We start from the raw sequence: 23,466 nt of genomic DNA, 5'->3' as shown, positions 1-23,466 counted from the left end.
AGTATGAAGTGAGGCCTATGAAAGCCCGTACTTCCTTTTGTGTCTTAGGTATTGGCATGTTAGCTATTAACTGAATGCGGTCGGGTGTAAGCTGCCTTCCCTCCTTGGACAGCGAGTGTCCAAGATAAATAACTCGCTGGACACAGAATTGCAGCTTAGAAGGGGACACCTTGTGCCCCTTTTCGGCTAGAAATTGTAAAACTGTCAGTGATGCTTTTTCACATTCCGGTTCACTTCTCGCGGTGATCAACAGATCATCGACGTATTGAAGTAAGGCAGTGTTAACCGGCATGTGGATACTGTCAAGTTCTCTTTTCAGTGCTTGGCTATAGATGCTGGGGCTTTCTGTAAATCCTTGAGGTGCGCGTGAGAATTTAAAGCTACGTCCATTTAAACTAAATCCGAACAAATATTGGCTTTCCGGATCTATTGGGACGCTGAAAAAGGCATTCTTGAGATCGATTACAGTAAAGAATGTCGCTTCGGAATCAATAGCTGTCAGTAATGACGAGATATCTGGGACCACAGGAAATTGTGGCACAATGCATTTGTTTAATTCGCGCAGATCAATAACCAATCGATATACTGGCGGGGCCTTTGGATCTGTTCGTTTAAGAATCGGAATTATTGGTGAATTACATATGTTGGAGTCGGTTTCTACAACTACTCCTTGGGCAATGAGCTCGTCAATGATTTGTAGTAAAGCCACTACAGCATCTGGTGGTAACTTGTATTGTCGCATTCGTGGTAGCACCACTCCTGCCTTTAATGTGACTCGATATGGTGTAATATTCATGCATCCAACATCAGTAGGGCCTTGTGCCCATAGATGTGTAGGTAAAGTCTGCAGTCGGGGATCCATGTCTCTAGACACATAATGACCTTTAAAATCACGTAAAAACAATCTTACTCCTTCCGGAGAACAACATATTATAGCTCCTAGAGCTTTCAATGTTTTTATGCCTAACAGGTTTTCTGGACATGATTTAGTAAGCAATAAATCGGTAGTTCGGGTCAAAGGTCCTATCGTAAGTGGAAGAGGTTGTGACACTTCATTAACAATAGGTTTTCCTGCAAAACCAAGGGAAATATTCTGTGAGCCTGAGAGGGGTGCCCCTGGAACTTCACTACGTTTTATGGTCGTTCGACTTGCCCCTGTATCGAGTAAAAATTTTCTGTCTTGGCCTAACAATTCACTATGTACATAAGGTCCTTCTTGATCTACAGGGATCTCGATAAGGGGTAAGTCAACTTCCCTCTCTAGGCTGGTTCATGAGTATCGTTGATAATCAGGATAGTCATACTGTGCGGTCTGGTACAGTTGTCGTGTCGTGGTTTGTGTGGCAGCAACGGGCAGCGCTGGTGCAGCTGGCACAAACTGTATAGACTGTTGTGAAGCTGGCATGGACTGTGCATGCTGCGGAGCTCCTTGTTCATTCTGGTCCTGTCTAGGTGGCCGTGGTCTTTCTTGTGTCTTACCTATGGTGATATTATGTTTCAAAACTGGACAATCGTGTACGTAATGACCTGGCTTTTTACAATAATTGCATGTCCCTTTTACAGGTCCTGCTGAATCACCGGAATGTGTCATACCCTTTTTATGTCCTTCAGCTGGAACTGTCTGAGAAACTAGCATTTTCATTTTCGTGTCTTTCATGCGTCTCTGTTCATGTTCTTGTTCCTCTCTAATTCTATTGTGATGGTACTGTAACATTTGTAACATTTGTGATGGAGTGTTACCTTGCCAGGTACTCTCGAATTTTAATACTCTATTCTTTACTTGGGGCAGGGCATTTTCTACTAATTTTGTTACAAACAGATGTGGGTATGATTCGCTACTTGCTTTTATGCCACTATTTATACCAAAACATTTTTCAAATCGGGCATAGTAATCACTAGTGTCTTCATCTTGCTTCTGTTTACAGGCTGAAATTGTACCCCAATCTTCCTTTTTCGTAGTTAATAAACGTGGCAGTACCTGTACTAATAAACCTGGTAGTGCTTTAGTTTTATCCCCGAGTCCTGCTCCTGCAGTTCGGGCCTTTTCTTCTGCTTCTAATACTGACCATTCTATCTTTTGGTCTCCTACCTCCCACTCTTTTTCCCTGAGTTTCTCATAAATGCCAGCAGGCATTAATACCTTTAATATTGTCATAATGTCGGGATAGGTATACTCTCCCATGAGTAACATGTCTTTAATTTCTCGGTGAAAACCCGCTGGGTCTTTGTCATGACTTGGTACCACTTTCTTCATTTCTAACAATTCTACTTTTGATATGGGCGTATATACAAATACGCGCTTAAACTCGTTGTCCTCGCCCTTTATTGGGTGCACTTCTCGTAAGGGATTCTGTCTATCCATGTAATACGTGGTTCTTTCCTTGATGGGCAGTGAGACATGTTCTGGGCATATAAAAAGAATGTACTGCTTTCTTGATTCTAGTATTTCTTTAATTAGCTTAGTACCTGAACCTCTCCATCTATTCGTGAGTAATTCGGTCAATATATCAGATAAGGGACCAGGATCTGAATGTTGGCTTTTATATAGTATAAGAAGTTGTTGAATCATATAAATCCCAGCTAAACGCTGTTCATCTGGGGTGAGATTCAAAAATGCGCGTGCGACTGTATCATCACTATATTTTCCGGGACTGTCCACCCAATGGACAGCTGCCCTAGCTAAATCTTGTTCATCCATAGAATCGAGGAAATGATAACCCCTTCGTTCTCGGAGTAGTTTGTCGGCGGCTTGGAACGAATGCTCGTTAGACCTGATGTTAATTATAGGTATTTGGAAATCCCTGTTATTATCTGGACATATCGGACGTATCGGGTCAATAGGACGTCTAGTACTATTACAAGATCTTCTTCTACCTACATAGGCTATAGTTTCTGACTGTCCTGTGGGCAGTCCTGATACTTCTTCCTCGCTTTGTTCGAACTGATCTACCGCTAATCTTTCTTCGTGTAGGCGTTCTATTTCTTTACGGATCTTTCGGCACATGGCTATTATACAATTTTGTTTATCATGTCTACCTTCTGATATATTCTGGCTCCATCGGGTAAGAATTTGCATTGCTTCCGGGTCTACCCCCGGTCGGTCTTCATTTCTGATCACACAATTTATGAGGAAACGTAACAGTTCCCCCTGTATCTCCACTTTCTGGTATTCCATAGCTCTGTTAATACATTCTGGATCTCGCCCTGTTTGGACAAAATGGTATATTTTATCTAGATGCGCTGTCATTCCTGGTAATTTCCCTAAATACACTGCGGCTCGTCTGATACGCAATGATGCTAGGGTCATTTCGTCCTCTTTTCCGGGCACAGGGTCATATCTGCAATCTATAAGAAGTTCCTTAAGCGTACGGGCATTAATGAGTTTGGGTGTACGTGAATGTCCTGACTCTTGAAAAGTAAGTTTATTTATTCTGGGTGGCGTAGAAAAAATGTTACTAGCACCTCCCGTAGCCCCATCTGGGGTGTTGGGTGTGAAAGGATTCGTTGAACGTGACACAGCAACTATAGGTGTGGACACAGCTATAGAAGCAGCTGTAGGAACAGATGTAGAAACAGATGTGCTTGTCGGAACTCGTTGCTGTAGAGATACGGGTACCGGATCTTGGCGTTGAACCTCCCTGACAGGCGGTCTATGTGGGGCGGAATTAGCATACTCGGGAGCTGCGTCATCTAAATATGAGGAAAGAAAAACATCTTCTGCGGTTCTAGGATGCCCCTTAGGATGTATCTTTATCGGGAACAATGGGGTTGGCAAGTCTTTCGGTATTTCTGGAGTAGCCTTAGGTAATCCTTCGGCCAGAAGGGGATACATACTATTCATAAGGGCATTTCTTTGTCTGTCTACTTGTTCTGATTTCACTCGGATACCTTCCTCAATTAATAGATTTTCTCGGACTTCATTAGAATTCTCTTTACTCTTCTCTTCCTGTCTACGTGCTTTTTCTGTTCGTCTATGTGATTCTTTACGCCATAATTCAATGGCGTCTTTCTGTGATTGTCTAGCTTTCTTTTTCCATAACTCTTCCTCGACTTTCATGATGCACTCTGCATCCCAGGTTCCCGCTGTGGGCCACCTCTGACTTTCTGGTAATTCCTTGGTGTAGTCTACCCATAAATCAAGAAATAATATAGCGTCTAAGCCATGTTTATGATACATGAAGTACCCTGGAGTGTCCCTAGGAGGAATAGGGACGGCTTCTTCGAGTACCCCTTTTCTTGTAGTGATCTGTCTTAGTTTCGAAAAGAGCGGCATATTGAGAACTGATCTGATACTTGATTTTGAACACACTTAGTACAAAAGCACAATAATGAACAACCATTCGTACCACAATATGCAGGACGTTTAACACATTAAACATTAAACATTAAACATTTTTTTTTTAACCTTTAAAATAACCGACAATGATGATCGTCTGCATAACTAATCACCAAGCATAATTCTTTGACAATAACTAGATACTTCGGAATACTTGATATACTGCTAAACAGTACATATACACTGCTAAAACAGTGCAGACCGGATTTGTGTACCCAAACCCGTCTTGACCGGCACAACCTATGTGCACGTCAGAAATGCCTCCCCAGTAATGGTACTCACCGGGTAGCTTCGGAAACGGAAGGCCTCGGAAACTGGACTTGGACCGGACTGGACTCGACTCGACTCGTCGGAAACTGGACTCGACTTGGGACTTCGGAAACTGGTGGGCCTCTGTATACCTCGGATCTTGCTCTCTCAGCTAGGCTCTGGTCAGGATACTTCGCACTTCTCACCGCCTCGTCTGGGTGTTGATCGCAGCCTCAGTCGCCCCCGCTTGACCGGAGGGAGATACAGGAAATCCTGCTGGTACGCGTTATTGTCCGTCCAGCTGTGGCAGGAGACCGGGCCTGCAACTCACCGCCGGCGCGTGAGATGAGAAAGTGTCCCTGTTCGGGCGCCATTCATGTGGTAAATAAAATTCTTTACCGGGACTTAATTTGATACGGAAACATAATAAATATAGCTCAGTAAAATGAGAGGCAGAATCCGTGGTATCAGAGGTTCGGAATGGGCTTTATTCCAATGAACGATTATAATCGGTTGCTCCAAGTTCCATCACCACGGAGGTTCAGGAAGTGAAGTACATACTTTATTGACAAGAAATGACTTTTATAGTACATACATTACAATGAAGCGAATACAGTAGGCGTAACAATTGATAAGGAAAATGACGATTCATATGCGTAACCGAAAATGGGTGTAATAAGGAGTAAAAAGGAACATAATTGGTTATGATGTCATATATAGGTGGATCTATAAGATAATACTTGGCATAGATGCGCGCGCAGCAGCATGACGTGTGATTGACGTGCAACTAGGGGGTGAAGGGGACTTGACATTTAGCTCTACATGTGGAGACGAAAAGTCTGGGGGGTCAAGTCAACCTAATCCCAAATCGTATCTAACATCCTATGTTTAAAGAACTGTGTTATCCACAAAAGAAGGACTCTCGGACAGAATCTATTCTATACTGACTGTGCGTGCGTGTACAAGCGTCTAAGTGTCTACACTAAATGCGAGGGGGTAAGAATATTCCATGGTAACAGGACTATGAATTACTTGCATAAGACAGAGAAACCGAGCCATTGCTCGGTAGCTGGAAGAATGTTTATTTAAACTACTAGACAGGAATGCATCGGCTGAGGGGTGAAGCAGATAACTCGAAGGTGAAATACAGTTCTTGGCAGAGAATAGGCTGATGTCAGGCTTCGTGAGCCGCGCAGAGAATGAGACAAAGTTCATGGTCACAGATGCAGGCTCAGACTGGAGCTTTCAGAGGCAGAAGGCAAGAAGAGTTCGATGACAGAATCAGGGCCTACTTGCCTGGACTGTAAAATGGCATAGGTGAACCATATAAAGCCGGTGGCTTTTCATACTTAGGAATGGAATATCCGGCCTATTCATGGCGGATCTGACAGAGGACATGTTGACGGTGGACGCACATGTGTTTGCGTCCTCATAACTGGAACTGGAGGGAACATACATGTACTTGTAACATGCACATAGAACCGTTGGGGTCCAAGATAGGGGACATAACTGACCAGAAAAATCCATATTTCCACAACATTGTATCTGTTGTCCAATCACAGATGTTTAAGGGTCTGTGAGCTGCCCATTTGGATCCCAAATGTATATTTGATTTTACCAACATAAAAGTGCTAGTTAAATTCCGAATTGTTGTTCAGCCAAGTAAGAGGTCCAGGAAAAAAAATATATTATGAGCTGTAGGAAGGCAAAGTAGGTGCTGCATAGAGCAATTAAGATGAAGTTTTAACCAAAGAGGACGTTCAGGAAGAAAGAAAATGTTCTTGGGTCTGTGGCTGCATAAATGAAAATTGAATTTCAAGATTCAGATGTCTGTATTGTGACTGTAATGGAATTCTCTAGTATCTAAACGTATTTCTAGATTAACAGTCCAATATTTTTTTGATGTTCCCTCTTCTCAACATACAGCCTTATGTAGCACCGTCTTTTTCAAAAGCAGTATTGTCATATAGGCGTTGGTTATATATTTCCGATTCAGTTCAATATATTAACTAACATCATTTTACCCAAGTCCTACACAAGAGACTGATTCTTCACTCAGTAGAGCTTGTTTTTACCCACCCTCCCCTAGTCAGCAGCGCTGGAACTTCGTCGCTTTTCATCATAATAGACATATTGGGCACATGTAACCAGTATTCATGTGAGTCTCTGCAGGGAGAATTGTTCGTGAATTTGTAAATATACCACATGCTTGTTTGAAATAGAGTTCCACCAACGTGGCTGGTGAAAATCTCCATGCTTAATCCAAGTTTAGCCCCCCCCGGTGTATCTCGTTTTTAGATCGAATCCGGTAACTATGGCAGCCAAAATCCTTCAGGACCTAATGGGTGTCCTACCAATCACTGATGGTGAGTTTTTAAATTAGCTGTGTAGGTCGCTTCAACTTTGGTACCTCAACAGAATGAGCTGATACTTTCCAAGAAAGCTTCTGGTTTCACTTTAGCAATATACTTGTATACCAGAGCACAAAAGAAACGGCCATTCTCTTTAACCAATTCTGAATTGCTAACAATTACAATAGCCATTCCAGAGCGTTTCTTTATTTGATGAGGTCTGCTTGGGTTTTGAAACCTACTGTGACATCCCTAACCATATGGTAACTCTAATTTTCTATTTTATATAAAAACAAACAATTATTTTCTATTAGAACATGCTATTCATTCCTTTTCTTTCAAAACGTTCAAAGGAAAGAGAATAACATCCTGAAATCTCTCCAGTGAACCTTCCACATTTCAAAGACATTGTAGGGTGATACTGTGAGAAAGTGCCATCTTTCTTGCATGGTATGCCCCCACTTTTTGCTGAATTGCTGAATGTACTTTAACTGAGTGTGCCCTGACAATCAGGTGCCCAGGGCCTATGTTCCTTCCCTAAAACCTAAAATCCCAAATTGGCAAACCCCAGAACCAGGGACCCCCCCCCCAACCGCGATCAACAGAGGGTAAGATTTCCCAACACCAAAAGGCACCCCTGCATCCGGCGCCCTGCGGCCCCCTGTGCCCGACTCCGGGGTACCTACCTATCCTCCAACTACCCAACTTACCTCTCGAAGTGGCGGTGGCACCTGCCTGAAGAATCTTCTTCCCAGAGCTTCGAGCCTTTGTTCATCCTGGAGCTTTCCCATTGAAATCCATTGAGCGCCCGAAGGCTCAAAAGCACCCAGCCGCACAAGTGGCCCTGGCAGTGTAACCTTTACTCCTACCTACTTCCCCATTTGCCCTGAGCAAGTGACCAGGAGCCCAGCTCCCACAGCCTCGTGGCCTGCTAGTAAGCAGCCACCAACCAAGGTCCCCCTGCCTCCCATAGGATAACATTGGGCATAACTCACTCTGCCCCAGTGCCTCTGAGGGTATAACCACTGTACCAACCTGACCCTGGGAGACCCTTGAGTCTGTGCCCAGAACCTTAATTCTGCCAGTCGAGTACTTACCCAAAAGCCGATAACCCAATTTTCTTCCATAGGGTAACATTGACTGGTTTCTTCTGAAATTTCTTCTAAGTGTGGAGTTTCTAAAACTTGAAATATTCACCTAAAATCACCCGAGTAACGAAAACGGAAATACTCACCTACTATTAGGAGAGAGTCCAGTGCTGGATCTTGGTGCCCAGCTCTAACCCTGAAAAGTACTCACAACCGCACTTACCAATAACCCAATTTTCTCCCATAGGAAATCATTAACTGTTTTTCTGTGAAATTTCTTCTAAGGGTCGATTTTTGCAAACTACAAATATTCTTTAAAAATCATACAAACTGTGAAAACGTAATTACTTACCTGTTTTAGATAGAGGTCCCAGGAATGAGCCTAGGAGCCCAACCCGGATTACAAAAGTAACGAGAACATACATTACCTGTAACTTGAATTTTCTCCCATAGGGAATCATTGATTGTTTTTCTATGAAATTTCTTCTGTCAACTTTTAAAATAAAAAAATATTGCCTAAAAATCACAGCAGTAACTAAAACGAATTTACTCACTTGTTTCCAAGACCTGTCCCAGGACTGAATCTAGGATCCAGTCCTGGAATTAGAAAAGTAATCCTGAAAGTAATCTATTGCAAATAACTTAAAATTCACATTGAGCTTTTCAAGATGCTAAAATAAAGATTGCAGGTGAAAGGACGTTGTCTCTGCTGTGTTTTGAAGATTGAAAAGTGTTTAAAAACAAATGATTATGATGGATGCTCCCAGATTACATTGGATCACAATGGATAATGCTGAAGAAATGGATACAAAAATAGGGGGAAGGTTCCCCACGTTTGCAGTGCAGCAGGTGGGGCACGCATCAGCGCCCTTGGATGTATTGTTTATACAAGCTGTGTTTCGGGATGGTACACAGCACCTGTCTCGCACGCATTAAAGGACGACAGAAAAATGGATAAATAAAAACTTGAAGCATGGTTTCATAAGAGAAGGAGTGCATTCTCAAAATAAATATATATTACATTTGCTTAGCAACTCTATCGTCCCGACAGTAGTTTGCACCCCGAGGATGAGGCTAAATAAGAGTATTTTGTAACAAGGAATGTGGACACGCAGCTGGGACAACGAAAGACTGGAGTGGATTTATCGAACTTCTTGACAAGAGATCAATTATTAACGGATCCATGAATAATTGACCTTTTGTTTATGTATTGCTTACGTTTAAATTAATTTTTGCAATCAGGATATACAGAATAACGGAGAAATGTTTTGCGTGTTGATAATGTGGCATCACGGTATTATAACATGGTGTTTTTGTTTTTTTGATGATTGAGCTTACACTTAGTACACAGAAGGGAGGTAGAGATGGGGGATTTTATTTATTAATTTAATTGAGGGTAGTTTAGTATTATTTGGTAGTGGAAGGTGCATTGTGGGGTTAGTAGTTCGGGAGTAATATTAGACTATTCTGGCGCAGCGCATGAGAACAGGTCACATGATTCACAATCGAGTTAGGATTGGGTGGAAGCAGATAACGAGGTGGTTAAGATCTAACGGTTAGAACGGCTATTTGACACGATGGGGAAGGTGGATGAGGAGGTCAGGCCGCTTGCTGCGGTTTCATCAAGGCATTCTAGTATTATTTTGCATGATGGGGCACCGAAATGTGGGGAGTGGGTAGGGAGTAATAATGGGGGAGTTACCTACTTATTTAAGAGTGGGTTCCGCTCATAGAAAATCGGGAGTGACATTTTGGTTTCATCTGTTTATTTCAGGTAGTTCAGCGAGAGGGGGCACGTATTGTTGGAAAGGGGCGGGATGGGTTTGCTTGTTGTTTGATTAGTCGGGTTAGATATTGTGGGAATCACAGGATGCAGAAATGAATGGGAGGTAGTAGGTTTGGGCACACAGCGTGTATTTTGTGTGTTTTTATGATTGGGATTTAATAGTGAAGGTCAGTAGGGAACAATTAGTTGAATTGTCTTTTGTTTCTCATAGAAACCCCTGACGAAGAGCCCACGAGGCTCGAAATGCATTGGGAAAATAACGAGATGAGCCTACTCTGTTCAGTTTCACCTTCCATGTATGGAGTTGCTGTAAAAAGGCCTGGATGGGCATTCAGTAAACTTTTCAAGATTCTAAAATAAAGATTGCAGGTGAAAGGACGTTGTCTCCGCTGTGTTTTGAAGATTGAAAAGTGTTTAAAAACAAATGATTATGATGGATGCTCCCAGATTACATTGGATTACAAAGGATAATGCGGAAGAAATGGATACAAAAATAGGGGGAAGTTTCCCCACGTTTGCAGTGCAGCAGGTGGGGCGCGCATCAGTGCACTTGGATGTATTGTACTCTCTAAAAGTGGCATTTCTAACATAGTAAGGAAAAATCCACCTACACCAATAAGCAGGATGTATCACCACTATTCCAAACATACCAAACATGGCAAAGCTACTCCTTTCAGATCAGAAATTACCACTGAAAAACATATCAGGGAATTTCCAATACAAACCCGTGAGAGGATCAGCACTCACAGTAGTGAAAAACGAAATAGGGTGTTTGTCACTTGCAGGACATGCCACACAATAAAGGCACATGTTCTGTCTTTAACCAATGCAACCATGCCCATATGGCTATCTAGGGCTATGTTAGGGTTGACCTATATGTTGTAAAAGGTGAGTTTAAGGATTGGTAAGTAACTTTAAATGCCAAGGCAATATGGCAGTAATCTGTGCAAGCTGGCCCTGCAGTGACAGGCCTGGGACAGGTTTGAAAGGCTACTTCTGTGGGTGGCACAAGCAGCATTGCAGGCCACATAGTAGCATTTAATTTACAGGCCCTGGGTATATGGGATACTACTGTAAAAGGGACTTAAACGTAAATTAAATATGCCGAACCAGTATAAGCCAATCATACCAAGTTTAAAGGAGAGAGCATATGCACTTTAGTGCTGAATAGCAGTGGTAAAGTGCCAAGAGTCCTAAAGCTAACAAAAACAGGTCCGAAAAAATACAGGAGGAATGCAAAAAGTTTGGGGATAACCCTACAAAAAAGGCCGGGTCCAACACAAGGCATCATTCACCTTAAAGGTGGCCCCTAGGAATAAGAACAACAGACAAACTGTCCCAAGGGATTTAAAAGACAACGTCAAACAAACCATGGCAAGATCCAGAGAGGCACACCTTTCTGGCCCCTGGAATAAGAGATCAAGTGTACAAAGTTAGTAAAGCCACCCAATAGACCAACAGAGGTTCTAAGCAGCCCTGCAGAAAGTGGAAAATGACCTAGGAATTGCACACCCATGGAACAATCTTGTAACAAGCAAACCCCAGGGGGACACATAGAAACCAATGTGGAGGAAGTGACCATCAGCTGAAACACTGCTGTGCCATGGAGAGGGCTCACAAGTGCTGAACAACCTTCCAATGAAAAAGATAGAAAATAACATGAGTAAAGCAAGACAGAGTAAGACTCAGAGAACAAGAGAGGGTCCAGTAGTGCTCAAAGAGAAATTCTCTTCACAGATGCGCAGGCAAAAACCATCACTGGGGATCCCAGACAGTCCTTTCCAACAATGGAAATTAGTAGCTGGACCGCTGGGATCCATGGATCCCCAAATATAGTTGTGGACTGCTGAGAAAGTGGAAGAGGGCAACAACCCAGAGGAAGCCAAACCCATTCCCCAAGGACGAAGGAACCCACAAACAGTGAGGAAGAGACAAGCTCATAAGATCCCACTACACCCACATCTACTTTAAGGTTGAAAGCAGGGACAAGCCCAGGCCTGACCAATGCTCTCCTCCTATCCAAAGCCCAGATGCAGTGACGCACTACACAAGACTGAACTAGCAGAAACAAATGTAGGATCAGGAGCAGCACGCACTGGCAGCAGAGACTTGAAATCCCAAAGATTCCAAAGGCAATTGATTTCCAGAAGGTCCAACACTTATGCCTCTTGGATGAGCACTGACCAACTGAGCACAGAGACAGATATACAAATGGGCCAGCCAAAATATTTGAATAAGCCAGTACCATGCCTCACCTCAGTTCAGAGAGGAAAAGCCAGTATCCCACACTCAGGCAATTGTCATAGTAACTGCCCTTTCCACCAGTTTACTTTTGAGACTGGAAGGAATACATCCAACTGGCCACTGAGCTTGGGGAGGCATAGGAGAAAGAGGAAGAACCATCTGAATCCAACAACTCTAGTCACCCAGGATACACCATGAAAGGGATGGGGCATGATGTTCTCCACAGTCTGCATAGATCACAAATCCATGCCCCAGAGATTACAGGAACATGTCTCTATGAACCATCACAATGCTCACTGTGTGCCACCACAGTGTACATCCTCAATTTGGCAGGCAAGAGAAATACCACTCTTCTTTGTTGTAGGTAATTTGCCCCCAAAGACTCACCTCAATTCCATCCAGAAGGCCCTAAAGCCATAAGAATGCAACATCGGGAACATGGCCATCAGGAACACATGCACGATTGTGCAAACCAAGATAGCTGCAGAATCAATGGGACCAGCCATAAAACAAAGGCCATGCACACCACTTAAAGTCTGCCACTAGTCCCAGGATGGATTTCCAGGTGAGAGATCCAAGTCCAAACCCCAACCATACCAGACGCAGCATGAACCAGGGCAAGGCTTTGGACAGGGCTCACTTTATTTCCCCACTCAACTCTAGGACCAGGTCTTGGGGATGGGAACCAAAGCCAACACCCATGACAACACAGTGCCAAAGAGGCAGACCACAGCAGGAACACCAAAAGTACCACAGAATGTTTGCACAGCCAGACAACAAGGAATTAGGTGGCATATTGGGTAGTATGCTGCTTTATGAGGTCTTCCGACAGTGGGCCTATTGAAGGCAAAAGATATGTGTGCCTCAGAATGGGCTGTCGAGAAATTGTTGCCACCTCACAGATTAAGGACGAAGATTGGAAAAAAATGTGAAGAGGTAATTCTGAATGCTACACTGCTATAGGCTCCATACTAAAAGAAAAGGCACAGAGTTCCTGATGGTGTGTTTGGTGTGCATGAAAATAACTATTTTAGTGAGATACCAACTTAATAGAAAAAGGGCAATCAGTCAATTGTGGCCAAGGCAGTGTATTTGCTTTTTATGTAGTTGTAGTTAAGCACCACTTAATTTAAAGAGACTATTTAAGCATTGGCCACATCCTGGTGAGGCTATAGCAGCCCTGATTCCAGTGATCTAACCTTCTGCATTGCAGGCAGTTTCAATGGATGATAATGGCCTTATGAGGATCTGGTAAAGGTACTGAGAAATATTGGAGAGTTCATACCATACTTGCAAGTTGTGCCTTGTATGGATTACAGAGATTTTCTCCATCATAGTTTGCTATAAGTTCTTATAAAGGTATAACTGAATGCATTTGTATTTATTTGATTGATAGTGCTGCCTTCCTCCACATTGGTTTCTATGTCATCCCTTTGCAGCACTAGATCTTTCGTGGACAAGAGAACTTCTCGAATACTGTCACCAGATAGAGGGAAATTAAGAATAAGAATAGTGCAGTTTATGCTGATTTGCAAAGGCTTTTAAGGGGCCCTAACCTCTAAGGAGAAAGAGGGGTGGTCCCTGGGTAGTAACAATTTGGGTAGGTCTCCTTGAAGAGGCTGGTTTTCAGTGTTTTGTTGAAGGAAAATAGACTGGACTGGTATCCAAGGTGTGGAGTTATTGAGTTCCACTGGCGCACCTCTAAAGTTCCAATTGTGCATTTTTCATGGGATTTCTAAAATAATCTGTTTTGGACAATCAAGTTTGCTTTGCTTGATCGAAGGACTTGGCTAGGTATGCAAGTCAAGGAAAGGTTTTGTAGGAATTTCGGACATCTTCCTTCCTGCGATTTGAAGAACATGCATCAGGTTTTGAATGTAATCCTTTGTGCCACCAGGAGCCAGTGGAGAGATTTCAGCACTGGTGTGAAATGCTCAGATTTTTTTATACTGAGACATTTTGGCTGCTTGATTTTGTATTCTCTGAAATCTTTAAAGGTCCTTTTTATGTGCACCTATGTAGACTATGTTTCAATAGTAGAGCTGGGATAGTCAAAAGCCCTGGTTAGTTCAATACAATATCTTCACTATGGAACGGGGCGATCCTTCTGATCATCATGAGGTGGTGGTTGGTGCTTTCAACAGCAGTGGTGGTGGGTGCTTTTGACTACAGCCTTGTCAAACCAAATCCCGAGGTTACGCATAACTTGAGATGGAATTAGTTCATCACCTAGTTTCCTTGGCCATTCACTCAAATGGGAAGCATCCAATTGTGGCCTTGCTAGTTATCAGGATTGTGGTTTTAGAACTGTTGATTGAGGTAGCTACCTTCATCTAGTGGAGTTAGTAAGTTCGCAGCTTGGTCTGAAAGGTCTCCAAGTTTGAGGAGGATTTGTAGGTCATGTGCATATATCTCCAGTTGAATTTGTTAGAAGGAGAATATTTGTCCCAGGTATCTTATGTACATTTTAAACAGTAGTGAGGGAAAGCCGAAAGCCTTGGGAAACTCTGCAGATGGGGAGAAGTAACCCATTTTGAGTTGTTGGAAGTGGTTTGAGAGGAGCAAGTTACACCTCTGAAGTGCTGTTTATTTTATTCCAGTCCAGGTTTCTAGTCAGTCGAGCAGGGGCTACTGTGTTATATGCTGCTGATACTTCGAGTAGGTTAAGAATTTCAGAATCTCCTGCATCAAGATAGGACAGGAAATTTTTCTTGATGTCTGAAATTGTAGATTATGAACCCCTCCCGGGTCTGAATACGGACTGTCTGCCATGTAATAAGTTGTTGGATTCAATATCATCTTTAAGTTGCCTAGTGACCTTGCTTTCCAGGATTTTGCTAATGAAAGGGATAGTCTGGGTTTCTATCGTTTGATAGCTCTAATGTGTCTGCATTTTCTTTCTTTAATATGATTGTTTTAGTTCAGTGGGTATGCTTTCCTAATGGAGAGAGGCATTTATGATTTACATGTTGAGAGGCTAAGTATGGTCAGATTTTCTTTGATAGTTACTCGGCATGGTTCTACTTGGAGGTTTAAGGCTTTTAATTTGCTTGCTGTACTGAGGATTTGAAACGCGCTCATGATTGAGACGGCTGAGAAGTGTGATCAGCATCTACAAGTCTCAGTACGGGGGAAGGGAGAAATCATGATTCTATTGGATGTTGGCTCAAATCTTTGAATGTTAATCCCCCCTTTTATATAAATTGGGAGTGAGTCAGACATGCCCTCACTCTCAATCCTAAACTGGAAAGATAATCTAATGCTGCATAGGGGAATGGTATGTGATACAGTTCTCACCCAGAAGTAGGATGAACATATTGGTAATGTGCTTTGCCAACTAGGGCAGGAAGCTTTGCTATTCTGTGGACAAGCAATAGATAATGTGTTGCTGGCTTGGTGTGGACAGGCAGCCCTTGAGAAAAGATAAAGTGCCATCACTCTCTGCTCCTGTTTCACAAGGACAGTATCAAGAAGGTGCTCTAGGCCTTCACTCTGCATTCCCAACACAAACAGTGCTATATAATGCCCCTCAAGGGGATGTTCAGCTGTTTCACCAGCTGCACCTGTCTCTACAACACTTTCTGTACTTCTAGAATTGAGAAACTTGTGTGAAGTGCAAGAGACCAAGAATCAACAATTGGGTGGCTCAGTGTAAAAGAACTGTGAGAGGCTGGCCTGGTATATGATGTCCACTAATGTAAGTGGGCACCTTGCACCAGTCCAGACAACCTTCATGGTGATTTAAGAGGTCTCAGACAACCTTAGAAAGCTATCCAAGTGGTAGCTGTGGAGAGCAGCCTTCAGGCTTAGTCTTGAAGGATTGTAAAGCAGCTTGTTTTGCCAGAATTCAATCTTACAGTATAGGTTAACTGAAAGGAAAACCACACAGTAGTTATAAAAATATATATTTATTATATGACACTATCTAGTACGTTACAGTATCTCCCACACGGAGATAGACACAAACACACAATACTTTAGCAAAGAAATCACATTAAATAGCACTAATACACAGTGGGGCCCCAGGGGGGGACCAAACCATATACTAAGAAAGTGGTATAAGAACCACGACTCGAGTCAGGACAATGTCAAGAGTACTGTAATTTGCTGTGACCCCAAGGAACCACCCAAGGTGAGTAGATAGGGACCCCAAGGAGTGCGTGTGCAGTGTGTGAACACGACCACGTGCTCTGTACAAGTCTATGTGGAAGTCGCGGTTTTGAATGTTAAAGATTAGGGACCCTTCCCAGTGGACCCTGAAGAAACCCTGTGGAAGACAGAAGGGTGGAGAGCCACCCCACCAGTGGATACCGAAGTACCCAAGTTACCTATCCCAGGGAAGCTGAGTGCATAGGTGTGAAGTGGTGTCGGAAACCGCAGTCAAACCCAATGAAGGACTTCAGGAAAGTGCCGCTGCTGGAAGAGGAGAAAGTGTCCGTGGGAATCCAAATGTGGATTCTTGATGGAGAGTACTTGAAAGCAGAGAGGACAGAGAGTGACCAGGGGATCGGTAGACGAATGCCCACAGATGTCGGGTGCTTCAGGATGGAAGTCGATGACCTTGACTCTGCAGCAGTGGGGACCAGGCGATGCGGAGGATGACCAGGAGCCGGATACGAGCTGTCCCATGAAGGAAGTTGAGAACTGAGGGGTCGTGTCCGGCTGGAGCACCAACAAGCCTTAGCAAATGCACCCCACGCAGGAAGTCAAGAATGTGTACGGTTCGGACCAGCAAGGTCCAGTAGACTCACCACAAGCTGGGGGGTCAGGGCAGGCCCCCAGCAATCAGGGAAGCCCAAGGAAATCAAAGATGACCCTCAGTTGGACCCACAGTCCAGAGGCACAGGAGTCGTGAGAGGACCTCGAGCAGCTCACCAAAAGGAGCAGGCCACGGTGCCCACGAGGCGATGTGGCTGAAGATCTTGGTAATAATAAAAAATATGATTCCATTTTGCTTCTCCCTACAATGCTTGCAGCAAGAAGTTGCTGGAGGTTGGGGCTACGTGGAGCCCAATGCACTTTTTGCAGAGTCACCAACAAGCATATGCAACTGCAAAAGTATGCGGTGCACAGGGGTTCGGTTATTGCAGCCTCCATAAGGGATTCTGACCTCAAATTTGGTTGAGAAGGTAGCTCGGGCCTCGGGAGCCGGGGATAACCACCACCTGTGTTGTTGAACCCTTCGGAGTCCTGAGGAGCTCGGGATCAGCAGACCGGTCAGCAGTGTTGCGGTCCCTACTAATGTAGGGGAGTGACCCCTTCACCCCAAGGGAGATTATCTTCAGGTGCCTTGGATGCTCCACATGTCCTGTATGGTGCACAGGCACAGATGAAGCATGAGACTGAGAGGGAGACGAAGTCAGGTCCAAACGAAGTCCAGCGAAGTCCAGAGTGCCCGGATGGTCGAAGTACAGTGGTTTCAGTTCTGAGTCTTGTCCATGACGAATCTTAGGTCCTATAGGCAGGTAAGCCCTTAAGTACCCACGGGAGAGGGTTGGAAAGTTTCAGGGGACCCTCCCAGGGGAGGGTCTAGACAGGGGGGCGGTTACTCCCATGTCCTTTGTCCAGTTCTGCGTCAGAGTGGGAGCCAAAAGCTCCCAAGACTGGTTTGAACTGGACTATGCAAAGGAACATTAAATGTGCCCCTCATGCAGACTTCCTGGTACTGGCAAGCGCACCCACCCAGTCCTAATACACTAAATCCTGTCTGGGAGGTGGTCACACCTCCCCGTGACAAGATGCCTACTGTTTTGCCTTCCCCTGCTCGAGCTGGGCTCAGCAGCAGGAGGGCAGAAATGTGTCTCTGGTCGGCAGCAACCATTTTGTGCTGTGTCTGGAGCTAGAAGGCTGGTACCGGGAACACCGAGAGCCCATTGGAGGGCTCTTCTGGTGGGTGGAATCATACCTCCCACACCGGTGTGGGAGGTATGATTCTAACATGTTTGACACCAAACACAATAGGGTTTGTTGCAGCCGTTTGAGATGGTCATCGCATGGTCACGTAATGTCCCTCTATATTAGTATATGGCTGCTTCACTGACAACCCGGGAGAATGGATTATGTAGCCTGCAGGGGTGGCCTGCTCATGTGGGGGCACGCTGGCACTCAGAACCAAGCACCTTGCCTTCAGGAAGGTAAAGGCCTGCTATAGGGGTGACTTATAGGTTTTAAGTGCAGTGACCCTTAAATATAGTAAACCTATATCTTTAGTAAGTGGTGCATTGACCAACTTACACAGGCTGTAATGGCAGGCCTGTAGTTCCATTTTGCATGGCCTCTCATGGGTGGCATAATACATGCTTCAGTCCATGGGAGGCCTTTGGGGTACCTATGCCCTGGGTACATGGCTACCATCTACAGGAGACTGACAAGGGTACCCCAGTATTCAATCTGGAGTGTACCTAAGTACATAATATAACAGTTTAGGGAGAAACAAGGTAGACGGGGGTCCTGATTAGCAGAATACCAGTCAGACTAGTCAAAAACAGCATCACATTAAGCACAAAGTGGGGAAAACCATCAGAAGCAGATCCTACTTTCCTATAAGAACACAATATGATGTTATCTAGAAATACTGGACCCTATTTTTTCTGATGCGGACCCGCATTCAGTAAAACCACAGGTAGAGATGGCCAGGCGCTATCAGAGCTGGCAAATACCAGTGTTAATCTCCCTGGAATAGGGGAATCCTGCATTTAAGGACCCAGCAATTTCAGAGGTCTAGACGGTTGTTCCCCATTCCTGTGAGTTTAATTTATCATCCTCATTAACGTACCTGTGAACAAACAAGCAATGTATAAGCAGCGGCAGGCCAATGTATGACAGACATGGAACTTATTCTTAAGAACTGGTTACAGATATGAGTTACGTTGAAAATTAGGCAGCAGCTTTAATACCCATGCTTATGTATACATTTTTAAAAGATTCATTTTATTGTACACTCCCAAAAATAGGACCACAATTAAATTCCAGTCTATGTGCATCAGAAAACAAATGTATATGAGCATATGTGGTGTCAATCCCGCAACTAGTGAACAGAGTAGAACGGCTGAAAAAGTGTCAACGTCCCAAAGCGAATGAGAGGCCTAAACGACCCCAAAAGCAAGCCAATCTTCAATTTGCTTGGATGTTCTGTGCTCAATTTATTTTTAAAGAACAACAATATTAGGAAACCACAGCTTAAAACTCAACCAGGCTCGTTTAAACACTAATAGCAATTCAATCACTGATCATACAGTTAATCCAGATATCAGACAACAAATTTGAAAGCATTTGTCATTGTGTGATTAAACCAAATTAAGTATGAAATGAGACTCACCTTTTTGGTTCGCTCTTTTTTCATGGGAGCAGCACTACATTTACTCTTTTGATCTCTAAATACATCACAAAAGCCATTTTTGGTATTCCAATCTGACGTTTCACTTGGAAGACCTAAAACAAGAGGTGTTAAATACGAATAAGTATCTTATTTGAAGGCATTGTAGGGAGAAGCAAAATGGAATCATATTTTTTATTATTAATAATACACTAATAACTGGCTGTATCATTTGATGTTTTCCCACCAATAAAACGTTATTAAGCATGCATTGTGATAATTAACCAATTGACATGCAACAATTTATAAAGAATTGGCAATATATCGTAAGACTAAAATAAAGCATTTTCACCATTAAACATTAATAGACATAACACACATTTGTAATACCGTTTTGTAATGACCATTAAAGTCTCATCGTATAGACCCAAAACGTCACTCCAAATCCCACTGAATATGTAAAATTGATCTCCAAGTTTGTACCTGACCTTCACAAACTGGCCCACATTCAGCATTTCCAAAATATAAGAATGAAGTATAGGTTTAACTTCCTACCACCAGTATCCCATATAGTATTTACAGTTTCTGACCAGAAGCCGGTTAATATTTTCCATTTCACTGAACAAAATAGTTTTCATTGAAATATTTAGGTCTGTAGATGCTATTCTCAATTATTCTGTAACCTTTTTCCATCAGTCAGAGATAAAAAGTGAAAAACCTCTGAGTTTCGCCATTTACTGTTAGCTCCACAATCCATAACTAGCACACCAAATGCAATGCTCCTGACCTCACCGCTGATACAATACATGCAGTTACAAATTAGTTTGAGTTATGATTACATATCAAATTACCATTAACACTATCAATAAGATGAATATGAACATAATATGAGAACACTGGAGCATTGAGAGCTTCTTTGTAGAAAATGGAGTAGCAGCAGGCTTACAACACTAATTATGGTCTTACTCTGGCTACTTTCCAATGTCCAGATCTGGATCTTCTTTTATTCACGTTCCCTTACTCTCCAGGATAAGTGGGTTGGGCACGGGAATGAGAGAGGCAGAGGCTGTGGAAAAGGCCTAACAGCAATCCTTCTATACTTACTCTCCCAGAGTTCACAGTGTCACACGAGCTTCGGCAGGCGGGAGTGGAGAACTCTCAGCTCCTGCCTCCCTTGGCTCTGCTAAATGTATTAAAGCGGGCTGTAGGAGACAAAGGAGTCTAGGATTGACTGCTGCCCATTTTCACAGCTCTTTCTGTCCATGTGTGACAGTTAAAGTCAGTGGCCTTGAGAGTGGCAATCAACTGTTAGACATAAACACTGCTGTGCATGGCTCAGAGGCTTCTGACCCACAGTTTTAAATCTCTTGCGTCTCACAGAAGGCTTTTTTTTAGGTCGCAATCAACTTTTATTAAAGTTTTCCTTTTAAAAAAACAGTGTGGCTAAACTCACTAAACATAAAATATCCTTAAAATGCCCTCACCCAAAACGAGTACCTCTTGCACCTATCAAATCATCCTATAGTTATTTACTCTCCCTCCTGCAAATACCTGAGCACTTTTCTGAATTTAGGATAATAAAAATCATCTACCAATTCACACTTTTCACCTCTAATAACAGGGGAATGGGAGCACACTGCTTCACCTCACAGCCAGTTCACCCCTTAGCATTATGGTAAATGCAGTTCAATTTGAATGCTTACTTGATTTTTTGCTGAAGTGTTTCACCAAGGTTGGTGCAGGTTAGTGATGTGAATCTCTAGACATGTGTTTCTGGATATTATCCTTTATCAGTAGAGATAAAAAACAAAATTCATCTGGGGTTGCTAAGAATGCTTCCACAATCCTCTCAGGTCTCAGTACCTCTCTCTGGCGCACAGGTGCATCTCCAAAAGCTCGTGAGCTCAATGGCTCAAGGGAGCCTTTTCAAACAACAGGGGGATGGGAGCACACTGCTTCACCTCCCAGCCAGTTCACCCTTTAGCATTATGGTAAATGCAGTTCACTTTGAATGCTTACTTGATTTTTTGCTGAAGTGTTTCACCAAGGTTGGTGCAGTGCAGTGCAGTGCAGTGAATCTCTAGACACATGTGTTTCTGGTTCCTTCATCGGTAGAGATAAAAAAGGAATTTTTTTCTGGAGTTGCTGAGAATGCTGCCACAATCCTCTCAGGTCTCAGTACCTCTCTCTGGCGCACAGGTGCATCTCCAAAAGCTTTTCACCTCTGCAGGGATGCAAACCCTCTGTGGTCATTGTTGAGGTATTTCAATATTTTATTAAATAAGACCTCTTTCTTAACTATTTCATAGACCAATTTGCCATGGCCTATGAGGCTGCAGAGTTGCTGAAGCTAGAGGAGGTTATTTTAATTTGGACATTCATGTAATAGGATGTTCTAACATCAATGCTGGAGCAGGCTTTGGCCAGGATAGCCAGCTAAGGAAGCAATTGCTATTTAATGAAATCGAGCTTTCAGGTGTTATTGGGGAAAAAATATTGTGGGGGCATAAGCATTGATTTGGTGCAAAAGTTCACGGTTTTTTAGCTTTATTTCTTAATCATTACTGTACTTTAAATGTAGTTTTTTTTTTTAAATTAATTTCATAGTTTTGTATTAAAAATATGTTGGGGTGTTAAAACCATCCTAACCATTACTTCAAATTAACTGCAATTCTTCTAGTGAACCGTTTTCTTTTATTACATATTACATCCAACTTCTTTGACAATATTTCCTTCCTTGCAATAAGAGGTTTCTGTAGGGCCCGGCCTATGATCAGTTCTTAAGGGAGTGAACACCTGCTGTACAGTGTTTGCAGTATGGCTGACCTTTGACCTTTCCCTGCACGTAGCCCGCTGCTTTTGAAAAGCACAGTAGCCGTTGCACCGTGGCCTCTGGCCACACTCTGCCCCCGACCACCTGCGGGGTACCAACCGCTGCTGTGCATGTTACAAGTCCTGCGGCAGTTGATAGCAGGGCCTGGCCTTCTGCAGGGCCATGAGGCCAACCCACCACATTTATTAAGGAGGTAATAGAGGAGCTAGTTTATTGAGTTGTGTTGCTGGTTCGCAAACTAACTTTTCTGTTTTGGGTTTTTGTAATTTCTCAGAGCGATTACATTTTTTTTTTTTTTTTTTGCAATTGTAGTGGCCACTTATAACTTTTACATTTTTTCTCTACTTGATGACATTTTCTGTAATGGTCTTCTATAATTTTATTCTCAACCCTAAAAAAATCTCCTCTAGCAGATATTTTTTTTGCCCTGCATGCAATAAAGTGCATAGATACTGAGGTGGGGATTTTTCTGTTCGGCTTCATTCAGCATCTTTCCAGAACATTTCTCTTGGTTTCCTGACTTACTGGTGTTAGTTTATTCCTCTTCTAGTCCTCAGCCCCTGCTTAGTTTCTAGTCTTGTAGGTTTCACATGACGCTCCTTGCGTTCACTTTCTCCTGTCGTGAGGCATGATTGAAGAACCCCATTATCCAATCCTTGGTCTGCTTCTCCACTTCCTCCCTCTCCCCAGTGCAGATCGATTCTCCCTCAAAACATCCCAAATAGTGAGTATGGTCTTCAAACTCATTACAGGGGGGCATGGTCTATAGATGTAGACACAGTATAAGTCCCCCTTCAACAATCTAACCCCTCATCCCTCCCCAAGAACTCTGACCCAACAAGTGAGCCTCCCTCCCAAAACAAGCCATGTTGGGTGAGTATACAATAGACATTCCAACCTTTATTCAGTCAAATCATGACTTAACCCATTCATGATCCAGCTGCCTAAACACATCCAAGTGCTATATTTACTGGAGGCTGTCTGGTGCTGTTTTTTTCTAATACTTTTAATCCCGACCCCCGATGCCTATTAGGCACATCAGCAATAGACATGCTGAGGAATTGTGAGTGACAGGCAGAAAGCAGCCTTAGTTTTCGTCAACCTGAATTCTCCTGCTGTTGATTCATCCACTCTGTATTTCACCACCTTGGATTAAGTAGCAACTACTCCAGCAGTTGCAGTAAAGACAATGAGTGTGGTAGTGCTGTGGCACGACCAAATGAAGTGCAGAATGCAAGACAGCTTGCCAGCAAATTGGTTGCGA

The 23,466-nt window shown here is 43.2% G+C and overlaps 1 protein-coding gene across 5 annotated transcripts in view; it reads right to left on the bottom strand.

Annotated features, from left to right (window-relative positions):
• The window catches only part of MCPH1 (microcephalin 1), a 1,335,298-nt gene that overhangs the window by 912,476 nt on the left and 399,356 nt on the right, over nt 1–23,466 (bottom strand). For all 5 annotated transcript variants that reach the window (XM_085610826.1, XM_085610823.1, XM_085610822.1 and 2 more), the window contains one exon: nt 19,373–19,485. In XM_085610826.1, the coding sequence (XP_085466952.1) occupies nt 19,373–19,485 (113 nt within the window). The remainder of the gene's footprint in view (nt 1–19,372; nt 19,486–23,466) is intronic.

This window comes from Triturus cristatus, chromosome 6 (genome assembly GCF_964204655.1).
Source record: "Triturus cristatus chromosome 6, aTriCri1.1, whole genome shotgun sequence".
Classification (NCBI taxonomy): domain Eukaryota; kingdom Metazoa; phylum Chordata; class Amphibia; order Caudata; family Salamandridae; genus Triturus; species Triturus cristatus.
This window is presented reverse-complemented; position numbering and strand designations above follow the sequence as displayed.